This window comes from Sebastes fasciatus, chromosome 5, assembly GCF_043250625.1.
Source record: "Sebastes fasciatus isolate fSebFas1 chromosome 5, fSebFas1.pri, whole genome shotgun sequence".
Lineage (NCBI taxonomy): Eukaryota > Metazoa > Chordata > Actinopteri > Perciformes > Sebastidae > Sebastes > Sebastes fasciatus.
In genome coordinates, this window is record NC_133799.1 from 4,387,618 (window position 1) to 4,400,079 (window position 12,462).

Consider the following 12,462-nt stretch of genomic DNA (forward strand, 5'->3'; position numbering starts at 1 on the left):
ATCGTCATGACTACCTTCAGATTAAAAGTGCTTTCAGTGTTAAATTACACACACTCTTTAGCTACACAGGCCATTACTCAATGTCTGTTGTCACCTCTTAAAATGACACACATAGCCTGTGCTTTTTGCTATCAGAGTATACGCACATGTCTGCATTTGATTTTCATTACAAGCCTGGAATGACAGGATGTTCATAGATCATTATGGAATTAATCCCCACGATGCCAAATGGCCACGCTGTGGCTCTCACAGATATTCCAATATATCTAAAAACCTCCTGCAATTACAGTAAGTGGGGGGGCTAAACTGCTTGTTTGGCTAAATACAAAGGATTTAGAATCTGCCACTTTAATTTGAGAGATAGCACTTGACTGGCTACTGGCAGGTTCTAGGTATAATCTAAATGTGTAACAAAGCCTGACAATCCAAGGGCCTGGCTCGTAGCTCATCGCGGAGCATGAAATTAATTCTGACGCTATGAAATGGGATTCTTATCTGCCACTCTGGGGCCTTGCAGTCCTCTAACACCCACTCCCAGGGTCCGTCTTAGGTCCTGCGAGCACGCCATTGCAACTGGGTAACGGCTAAAAGAACACTGGGAGTCCTCCCAGCTCTCGGGTTGTGGACCCACTCCGGCCACGTCTGAACGGTTTCACAAAAAGCGGTCTCTCAACCTGGTCTGACTATGACAGCATACCCCAAGAGGCCTTGCTTCTGAATGAGGGCTACTGCCGCCAGTGACATCTCGTGAATTTTTTCAGCCTGCTGTAATATTGACCAAGAAAAGCCAATGAAACGATTGCGATGCTCTTTGATTTTAGAGTGATTTGGCGTCACTCATGATGAATCAAATCAAAGGTCTGAGATCCACGAGAATTATTGATTTTTTTACAGTGACTTTTCACGAGTTCTTGACAGAGTAGTCCCCATGACAATAGCCCCTGGTAATGCTGCTAGGACTGAGCACAAACTTCAACAATCTGCGAACATTTTGTACCACAGATAATGGACAATAAAGCAAACAGGGAAATCATGTTGTCTGACTTTCTTCTTACTTAGTGGAAAAGGGTTTCAGTCTGCCTGACATTGCATTGGCTTCAAATCCAAGTTGTTCTTTAGCGCTGTGAGTAGAACATGGCACTAACAATGCCAAAAGTCAATGAAACAATATTAAAATTGTACGCAGTCCTTGCTCTGTAATGGGTTTTGGATGAAAGAATCCAACTGGCATAGGCTTTTTTTATTTTTTAATGCAGCATATTTCATTTTCTTTTGTGTATTTTGTGATCCTTCCTTAACATGTCATTAATCTGTGCAGTGAGTTCAGTCAAGCAACTAGTAAATAAGGCTTCCTCATTATAGCGTAGTGGAGGGTGTGAGATTATTCTACTCTACTGTGTATGTGGAGGGCTTTTCTTAGTGTGTGTGATCGTACAGTACTCGGGAGTCTGGCTTGTGCCAGTTTATAGCCCTTGAACTCGAGGTCATTGTGTGTATCGTGTGTTGCCTATGTGCTCTTTGTTTATACAATATGTTTTTGTCTGATGTTTTCCCAAAAGGCTGACAGTTTAAACTTATGTTACACTGCCCCGGGAATACACTCAATTACAGCTTTATATGTCACAGGGCTCTTTACTGACTTGGATGCTGCTATTCCTGACCTGTAAGAGGAGCCAAACAGCAGACATGTCATGTTTAATATTTTACCGTGTCATGTGTAAAGACTGCTTACTCTATGCTTCCAGTTCTCTGTTGGTGTTTCAGAAAAAAAACACTTCAACGGTGAATTGAATTATTATGTTGAAAGTCTTTGAGAAGGGTTACGGCAGACTGAATCCCTAAACCACACAATCACTTACCTCAAAGGATCCAAAAGATCAAGTTATTTATTGTGTTGTGGGAAACCTTTTGCTTCGTCTGACTTAGTCGGTGACTTTTCTGACCTCAGCAGAGAGAAACCAATGGATGTATCGCACACTTGCTTGAGAAGGGACTCTTGATAAAAGCATTTAAAAAAAAAAAAAAAAAGCATTGTCTGAGAAAGACCAGGAACAATGAGGCCTACGGTGCAACCATAGAAGTAGAATGGATAGAAAAGGTAAAGATGGCTGTTAACCTCACCAAAGAGTATTTGATAATCATGTCATGGAAATGAGCACTTATGTGGGCAGCCTGTTCACACGGAGGGACGTATGAATGACACGATAATTCGCAAGGCATCTAGAGAACGCCTTTCTTGCTCTTGGTGTGTAATTCGTACGCCATGTAGTCTGTACTGACTGTAATGTAAATGCATCTGCGTGAATATGCTACGCTCAGAGCTAGTGATGAGAATAAAAAGTGGGAAAGACTGCTTATGGTGGGTGGGTCCAACAAACACAGGACTTTCAAACAGGAGACCCGTGTTTGAGACCGTTTTTTTGTTTTGTAAGTTACGTTAGTCACGTGTTTTTTAGTGATGTTTGAGACCTGATTTCCTTACTTATGTTATGTTGTTTCGGTACGTATTTTACTTAGTTTACATACTTATTTTAAGCCCAACCATGACGTTTTTCCTAAATCTTACTGAGTGGTTTTGTTGCCTAATTCTAACTGCGGACGTAGTTATGTTGCGTGGCGTACAAATGACACGCGAATAGCCAAGAATGCATCCTCATGACAAGGGCAACGTCCGTGTAATGCCGTGCTATTTATACACCTTACCATGAGACCAGGTTGCAGCATGTGGGTCATATTTATTAAGTTGATTACTTATCCGAACATAAATTGACCCTCATTTCCATGACAGTAGTATCACATTTCTGTGGTGTTCAGGCAGACAAAAACATCAACAAATAGTTATCCTTTCTATCCACTGTAATTTTATGGATGAAGCAGTTGAAAGTAAGAGCCCCTGGTCTCGAGTAGAGCCTTGAGAAAAGCCATCAGTTAGACTTATTTTCCTCCCAGTATGTGCTCAACGGGGCGAGGCTATGTCAGTGCTGTCTGCTCTGTAGTTGCTTGTGGCTGTAGTGGAGTTGGGTTCATGCAAGAACCCAACAGAGAGATGGAAATAGCAGCAAGCTACTGTTTGGAGTGATGTCAAACCAATATTATTTTGGATAACCCAGAAAGTAATAGAAATTAATAAATAAATAAAACTCAAAAACTTTTTTTCAAAAGACTCAAACGTAAAAGGAAGAGGACACAAAGTGAGCAAGGAGACGTCAAGCCATTCCAAGGAGAGCTTTTGTTCCATTGCACAGGGGGAACAAGTGGCAGAGAGAGAAACACAGCTGGAACAGGGTGATGTAAGAGGAGGAGAGGAGTGTATCCAATCTAATCAGCTTGCAGTTTTACCGATCAAGAACAAATGCAAAAAACAGAGGTAGGGATATCACAAACACACATCGACAGGTGAGGATGCGTACAGACACTTGAGAGACGCCAAGACAGAAATGGGGCTTGATGAACATAAAGTATTTTCATGCCTGGACTTATCAAAGATCAACGGGTGCAGTGATAGGTGCTCAGCAGCACCCCCAGTGGGCAGGAGTGAATGCTGCATGCAACTGGCGCTCTCCTCAGTGACTCTGCACTGTCTGTGTAGCTCTGCTGCCCAGCAGTGCCAAAAAAAGAACTGTGAAGTGGTTGTTCCAAAGCCCCCACAGCCCAGATGGGGGGTACATCCAACAAGTTGCACTGGTAGAAACAGAAAATGTGTTAAAAGAGGTCTACTCCCACCGCCATGGCTCTCCTATGTCCCAGTAAAGGAATATATACATGCCTATGACTATCAGCAGGATCCACAACGACTGGCTCAGACCAGTCCCTATATAATCCCCTGAATCCAGCTACATGTACTTTACCATTAATTTATTAAATGTCAACGCACAACATCATTGTTAATCTTTGTGTGCTGTGTAAACCCAAAAGACACAAATTTCATACCCCGTCATCCCAACAGTCCTTAAGCTACTATTGGATATTTGATTGGATGAGCTGTGTGTATTTTCTTTCTCTGCAGCTTGTGAGTTATTATATCACTCCTGTTATTTTTAGCTGGCTGGTTTAAATTATTCAGTTGTGTTCCTGCCATCTGTAAAATAAAATAATCAGTGCAGAACTGATATACTGGAATACATTCAGGCAGTGGGCATGCGAATACTGATAGGGTTTTTTTTTTTCTTTCTGTGATGACTAAACTCAACCCCAAATTCCCCGATCTGAATACAGTTCATACGAGAGCCTTGGCGGTCTTAGAGGAGAGCTGACATTTTTTGTGTCTCTGTCACACGGAAGAAAGTGCACTTGCTGTTGACAAAGGAAAAGCAAATATGAACAAAAGTGAAAGGGAAATAAAGAAACTGCCACAATAGTCAGTCCATGTAGACTTGATTTGTTTGAAAGTGTTGTGTACACTGCATGCATATTTGGCACCAGAGTCACATTAGAAAATAAATTCTAAAATGAAAGTGCAGTAAAAACCCTAAAAAAGTGACTTCTTGTAGCTTAATTTCAACCTTAACTCAAAAACAAACCATTCGTTGTGTAATTGTCGCTTAGCATAAGGTAGAAAATACCAGTCATATTGCTGTATTGAGGTTAACAAAATCAAGATCAAATGCAAAAAACACATTATAGCAAGAATTCAACAACGCATTAATGTCAGACTGTTATGTAGTTCGTTATTTCTGAATCAGCTTTGAACCCTGATCATGTCTGAGAAAAACACAGTCACAGTTCAAAGGTGATGATGCAGTTGACATCAGAGAAAATTAAAGTTCCAGTAAAAGGAAAAAAGCACATAACCTCGTTAGAATTCAAATCAGTAAAAGCATAACATCGTTTAACAGCTTCACTGGGGAAAATCCCTTTCTTATCCAACCCACAAAGAGAACAGGAGAGAAAACTGAATAAAAGGCTACATACTGGCTTGCAAGGTCTTCTGTGATATGTCATTGGTGAAGGCTCCAATGCCTTTGATAGAGATGGCTGCCAGGGAGAAGTGGTACTCTGTGTTTGGGCGGAGGTTTTCCACAACAAATGAAGATGTGGGTCCAAATGTTTTCTTCATCTATCGATGGAGAGTAATGTTAGTGATTTAAAATGGTTGCACAGGAATGTAATGTTGGATCATGAAAGGAGGGCGTACACTTCTCAGTGCAAAAGGTAGGAACCGAAATTCTTACCTGGGTGCCAAAACTGCCTTCCATGTAGCGAAGTTCATAATTTACAATTCCTTCTTTGTCATAGGCGGCATGCCAGGTCAGTTCAATGCTGGTGTCGGACACAGCACCAACCTCGAATCTGGATGGTTGACCTGGAACTGAAGAACATAGGACGTTGTTGCAGGATAATGTTACCAGAAATTGGTTAAGACATGGGAATTAATATTATACACACGGGAGGGGTACTGCCCAATTACCATTGGGAAAAAAGTCATAAGAATGTGTCAATGAAGTACTTTTTTCCTGTTCAGTGAGCATATTTTCTATCTACACACTAACATGATGAGCATAATGAGATTTGGCATAAAACGGCAGAGGATTAGATGGAATTAAATTGAGAGAAAAAGGTTATAGGGAAGTACAAAAGTTTGTGCCCCAGTGGAAAGCATGGTACAAAGTGCTCTACTTATTGTAGGGCATCTGAAGTTGGATGTGCCTCCTTGCCCTATAGGAAAACGATGGATGGAGTCATTTTGCTCAAGCTGATGGTGAGTTCTCAGATTTTGGTTCTTTCTCAAATGTGACTGTTTTTTTTTCTCTCAGACCGCCATGATCAAACAGACTTTTGTCATCATTTGCACAGGCTGCAGATGTGTGGGTGAACTTTGCACAGCGGGGGAGAACACTTGTCTCTTTGGCAGCAGGCACAGTCTAAAGTTTCAGAAAATGTGCTGCAGATGCACAAAAACAGCTGCAGGAGTTCTTCTTTGGTTGTCAAAGTCTTCTCTCCTTAAGCAGAAAAAGGCTGGAGAACATATGTAGCATTTGCCCGTTTCTGTATCTTAAACTAACTTGGTTTGAACATTACACAGGTGCCTATTGTACGTAAAGTTGACAGACAGGAAATTCAACGACACCAAGAGAAGAAAAGAATATTTCAATATTTTCATATCCTTACCTCCTTGCAGTACTTTGACATGGATTGGCTCTGAGAAGGGTCCGTCTCCTACAGAGGTGAACGCTAGCACTTTGATTGTGTACGTCTCCTGAGGAGCTAGGCTCTGGATAGTGGTGATGATGCTGTCCTGGACATTATGGATCTGCCAGAGGCTCATGGGTTGGGAGTCGTCCATGGTGTAATAAACGCGGTAGCCCTTGATCTGCCCATTGGGCTCCTCTGGCTCTTCCCAGCGCACCATCATGGTGTTCTGGGATATGATCTGGGCCTGGATGTTTCGCGGTGGACTGGCAGGGGCCTGCTCACCAGTCCGGGTTTCTACTGGCTCACTGGGAGGACCCTGGCCGATCGTGTTGACTGCTGAGACGCGGATTTCATACTCGGTGTTGGGGTAGAGGCCACCAATGCTGTAACGCGTGGTGGTGATGTCGTCCACTGTCTCGAACTTGCTGTCTGGGGATTTGGCCCTATACTGGATTATATAGTACGTCACAGGGTCTGGGTTGCCTGAGTCCCAGGTGATGGTCACACTGGTGGCAGTGGTTTCAGTAACCACAGGGGTACCTGGAGGCTTGGGGAGAGCTGTTACGGTGACAAAACAGGATGGAATTGGTCATGACAGTGACTAAAAACTTCTCTCACAATGCCCCAAGGATATTACATCAATACACACTGTAACTGCGGTTTTCTGCACATCATTTCAGACTCTTCTTATATGTGTATATGTTATCTCTTACATTTGACGGTGATCTGCGCCACAGCTTCAATGATGCCGAGGCTGCTCATGGCCACGCAGGTGTAGTTGGCGGACTCACGGACGCTGCTCAGTTCGAGAACATTCCTGCCCACCGGCATCTCGTCCTCCGGCGTCAAATCCTCCGAGTTCAGCATCCACTTGACGTAAGGCATGGGCGACCCCACCGCCACGCACGTTATGTTCACACTGCCGCCGGGCATGATTTCCTGACTCGTTGGCGGAATGGAGAAGCGAGGAGGCACCCGCCGGACTGGGAGGAGGCATGAGGAAGGGGAGAGGATGACAAAAGAGGGCAAGGGAGTCAAAAAAAAAGAGAGAAAGAGAGAGGTAACAAGAGAGGCCGATGAAAATGGACCCTTCTCAAGGAATTAATTAACACAAAAGGTTCAACATGGTACATGTGAACTGAAACACAAAGTAAAAGAAGTTTTCAAAACATAAATAATATACAAATAATGAGAAGGAACTAAACTAACAGAACTGCTTCAACAACAAAGTAGATTAACAATAAAGCAACGATTCATAGCAACAAGGTTCCATTGACCAATATTTGACCCATCACAGCACAATTAAAGACACAAAAATCTATTACGAGTTTCTCATCTTTGGAGCTGAACTGCTGACATATAAATACAACTACAGCATAACCTGATCGCGAAGTATGAAGGTGTGTAAAGGCCAATGTGATAATGCTATCACATAAAGCCACCATGGCAACCTGGAACTTCCTGTCCTCTCAGGCACACATGCCAAACAGGAAGTAGGCCATTACAGGCTTCTCCCACAGCACAGGAAGTGTAAGGTTACTGGGCTATTGACCATCTCTACGAGATCTCTAAACACATTTCTAGCGGAGGTTTGCACTTGACACCTGTCTTCTTCTACCTAGGTATCTTAAAGATGAGAAACTTTAATCAGATTTTTGTGGTTTAGGGTAGATCCACTGGACAAAGCCTTATTAAGATCTGACACGGTTCCATTGATAGATGCAGCTATCAGTTTCACAGACAGCATGCATAAATAGACCGAGGTAAATTAAGGAGTAAATGATAACAAAATCAGATATAAAAATTGAGATAAAATGCATAGAGGAATATAACTGAAGGGTCGCTAGCATGCCCAGACAAAAGACGATTGGAGAGGAAAGAAGAAATACAAGATAGAGGATAAAGCGTTTGAGGAGAGGAAGAAAAGGGAACAGAGGAGCAAAAGAGTGACAGAGGAAGAAGAAGAGAGGGGGGAAGGTTTGGAGGAGGGTGAAGGGGGGGTAACCCACTTCAGTGCTGTGTAAACTTTGTTTTTCTCCAGCAAATGTGACGAAATGTGATGGTGGCACATTGTCACATCGCAGTCCCAGTTAACACAAAATAAGTACTGAGGAACAAGGTGTGTGCCTAGAAATACATAGAAAAAGAACTGGTAGTTGTATAGCTAGAGAGACTACTATCACAGAGTGTTGGAGTCAAGAAACAGAACTGGATCAACAGGGAGTAGAAATCCAGAGAACAAGAAAGAGAGATCGAGGGAAAGGGAAAGAGAAAGGTAGATGAGTCAGGGCAGAATGACCGCTAAGGACCTCAAAACTCATGGATAGGAGTTGAGTGGAAGGAGGTTGATAATGAGTCTGAGACGCAGAGGAAGGGCAGTGGAAGGTACTGTGTACTTGCAATGTGTGTGTATGTGTATATACATAAATGTATATATTTTCTGCGTAGTTATGAGTGTGCGCGTGTACAGTATGCGAGAGTTAGAAAGTGAGAGAGTATGAGTTAGCGAAAACACTGTGTGTTCATGAGAGGCATCCCAGCAAGCACTTGACAAATAGTGTCATGCAAGAGGTGGCCAAGTTCAGCACTAAATGAGCATGAAATTATCTAAGTGTTACAATGCAGGATTTTCCTTGCCTATATGAATGTAAGGTGAACAACATTAGAGTAAGATGACTTGGAGAATTGCCCATATTGCTGGCCGGTCAAATGCCAAACTTCCAACATACTGTATATAATCATAGGAGAAATAAAGGTTTTACATTCCTGATGGTTATCGGTACCACCTCGTGCTGAGGGAGAACCCTCTTGTGGTACATTAAAAGCTAACTATTAAGACTTTAACTTATTTTGAACAAAAAAACATACCAAAAAGATAGAGACAACAGCTATGGACTACCGGAGGTCTGTAACCTCCATGTGTCACTATTTTAACAGCTTTTAAAACATCTACATCTGTTCAATGTCAAAATGTTTGTTGGGATGCAAGAAGGTCAAAGAGAGAGAAGCACAGTGGTCCAGATGTAGTAGTAAAAAATGATGAACCAAATGGAAGAGTTGACTTAGAGACAGACAGATAGACAAGACGGGAAAGACAGGGACGAGAGACAAGACACGAGGCAGGACAAAACAGACTCGAGCAGCAAGACAGCAGACAAGAGGACAGACAGAGGGAGACGGGCAGACAGACAGTGACGGATGGGCACGCAGACATACTGTACAGTACGCAAAGGGGTGGGGGTTTGGGTTGTCGGAGAAAGGGAAGGAGGAGGAGGAGGAGGAGGAGGAGGGCATAAGTGGGGGATAGAGTAAGGAGACTGTGATTCTAAATCAAATCAAATCAAAACAAAACCAAAAAAAAGACCATGGCTCAAAGTGGGTTTGGAGGTCTCACACACTGGGGCTTAAAAACAAGAATCAGCTACACCACCCCTCCTCCCCGCCTTAAACATTGCACCTCAATGCAACCTGGGAAGTCGTAGTGTGGGCGGATGTGAGGTGTGTGTGTGTGTGTGGTGGGTGGGGACGGAGGGGGAGATCAGGGGGGTAGGGGACTGAGAGAGGCGTCGAGGATAGGTAGCATTCCAAAATACACCGTGTCGATCCAAATGGGATTCATATGATCGTTGCATGGGACACTTTTTCCAACAAACTAAGGGCACAAATATCACCTACACACATTTTTACCAGAGAACTGACATTTACTGACCTGAGCACCGAAATAACCACTATAATGTACATACAGCATGTTCACATGTAGTCTGCACGGGCCAAGCATGCTAGCTAGCAGTATGTCAAAATGCATCTACTGTTACTGGCTTTTAACAGCCATGCCATATTTAGTAATATAAACCGCTGCATTCTGCTTTAAACATATTTTTTAATAATAATAGTCTATTACAGTTGAGATCTTCTGCTGCCACTGTAGGGACATTTTATTTATCCTTCTCTGTACTAGTCTACATGCAAGTCCTGTAATTCACTGTTAATGCCAATTATGTTGCTACCTTGGGCAAGACACGACCTGACCTTGAAGGCAAAAACTTCATCGCTGACCTTTGAGGAAATGCTCTTTTGTGGTACACAAACTCACACACTGATTCGGCATAAAATGTACCAAGAAAAAATGGTCAATAGAAGATTAAAAAAGGTTGTCCTTAAAAAGATTTCAAATTTCCATATATTAAAATCTAAATAAAATGAAACATGACTGAAAAAAAATCTGTTGAAAAACATATCAAAGAATCATAACCTGATCTGACAGTACACACATTTAATTGAACAACGGGACGCATGACCTTTTGGTTGAGATATCATGCTTTGTCTCACTGTGACAGGAACAATTGGATAATTAGGACATCCAAATGGGAGATATTCTAAAAAAAAAACGTGTTGAACTGGAAAAAAGGCCCACAAAGCCCATCATATTAGTAGAGAAAATATATCTCTGCATTGTAATTGGTCCAATTAAAAAAAAAAAAAAAAAGCCTAACAAAGGTGAAAGGGCAGCCCATTCCTCACACAGACATGCATGGGTGTGGCTATGGCATGAGTGACATATACAGGTGCGCCCCCATCCACTCGGGCAGACACCGGGGAACCAATACAATCCAAAAAAAGTGTCACCCAAGCCCATCCAAGCATGCCATCCATTCCCAAATATAGCATTGTTCCAGACACACACGCACAAAATCAAACGAAAAGGAAATCAAACAGAACAAATTCACAAAAAGAACTAAGTCCGAACAGCATAGACAGTACCAGAGTGCAGCTGTGTACAAAGAGGTATGCATCAATGCTATTAGATGTTTTTCAGCTATGATTTGTCTCTGCTTGAATTTGGCCTTCAATCCAAAAAGATTGGTGAAAACTGAATAGGGCGAACTGTTTTTTTTTTATTTTAAGGGGGAAATGTCCAATCAAAGTGTGTCTGATGGTGCTCCTCTCTCCCTGGGGCTGAGGTCAGCCAATGGACCGAAGTGAATGAGGTTTCCCCCACAAGAAGATGTCTACATTCACCTTTGAGTGACTACACTATCAGGGTAATGTGGGAACTAACACCAGCCAAACTTCCTTTCTCAAAGTGGAAAAAAAGATGGAAAGTTGGGGGAGAGTCTACGTGTCGACAGCATGCACAGTGTGTCTGACACACAAATACATTTGGTATAAGGTTACAACAGAAGATCAAGAGCTCAAGGTCAGCTGATGCGTTAGCACACTACACTATATCTTGGGAGAGACAACGATAAATCTTAAAACCCAGTAGCCATGTTGGGGAACAACATTAACTATGCTTCGAAATGTCAGTATCACATGCAAATGAATCATTAGCTAGACATGGGCCTGTATGAAATGACTGAATGTTCAGATGTAACTGAATTGCCAATGGTCCGGTAAGCTCTCAAAAGCCGTGTATGTGTGTGAGTGGCACCTTTGCTATCCTATGCTTAATTAAATTTTAGTGTCAGCGAAACAAAGAAAACAAAGAATCCCAATTGCATGGACAGGCTCCTCATTGACAGAGACCAGGAGCCCAGCCGGCCCATTTGGAATCGAGAGATAGTAAAACAAAACATATAACCTTTCATTTGGACTACTAACAACATGTAATCTTGTTTCAAGCCCCAATGTGGAGAAAAAGACAAGAAGCCTCACAGTGGACGAGGTGGAAAGCAGTCGAGAGAGAACGCCAGAGTACTGCACTAACTCTAGTAGTGGGCGGTGTTGTGGAGGGATTTGTGCCAAAAAACAGAGGTCAGAAGGTGGACATTATCGGCCATTTTGGTGAGGCAGTTTTTTGCTGCCCCAAAATGAAGGGGGAAGCCAAAATAATGTGCAGCCTTTAGTGTCACCTTGAAGCTGAGATTACACCCTCTTGCTGCCTGAGGACACAGGCGCAGTATGGAGATCCTTTAGTCACACTTGCTGGGTGCGGCCCACGGCATTTATAAGCCGCGGGGGTCGGCCCATATTAACATACCTTGGCTGCGCCAATGCTAAACAGTCGCTATCGGTGGCTCATCAAAATGGAAATTATTACCTAAAGGAAACTGACAGGGAATCATGGCAGGGGTATCTAACAATAGCAAGCAGCGGATTGAGGGGATTTCAGAGTGTATCACTATTTCCTATTGTCCTATAGGTAGGTGACAAGCAGCCGAATGATGTCCCCTCACTGTGGTGATCCCTTCAGTGAATATAATATCAGTCGGATTGAGAAAGAGAGTGTATTCGTATATTTGCATTAGAATAAGAGGTAATGAAACTTTTGTTTTGAATGAAAAATAAATGCACTTCTTAAGGATTTTTGTTGAGGGGTGGCTATTAAAC

The 12,462-nt window shown here is 42.6% G+C and overlaps 1 protein-coding gene across 15 annotated transcripts in view; it reads right to left on the minus strand.

Annotated features, from left to right (window-relative positions):
- ptprsa (protein tyrosine phosphatase receptor type Sa) overlaps nt 1-12,462 on the minus strand; it is a 278,016-nt gene that overhangs the window by 73,700 nt on the left and 191,854 nt on the right. For all 15 annotated transcript variants that reach the window (XM_074634605.1, XM_074634606.1, XM_074634614.1 and 12 more), the window contains 4 exons: nt 6,846-7,115; nt 6,109-6,690; nt 5,172-5,308; nt 4,912-5,056 (listed from right to left, as the gene is read on the minus strand). In XM_074634605.1, the coding sequence (XP_074490706.1) occupies nt 4,912-5,056; nt 5,172-5,308; nt 6,109-6,690; nt 6,846-7,115 (1,134 nt within the window). The remainder of the gene's footprint in view (nt 1-4,911; nt 5,057-5,171; nt 5,309-6,108; nt 6,691-6,845; nt 7,116-12,462) is intronic.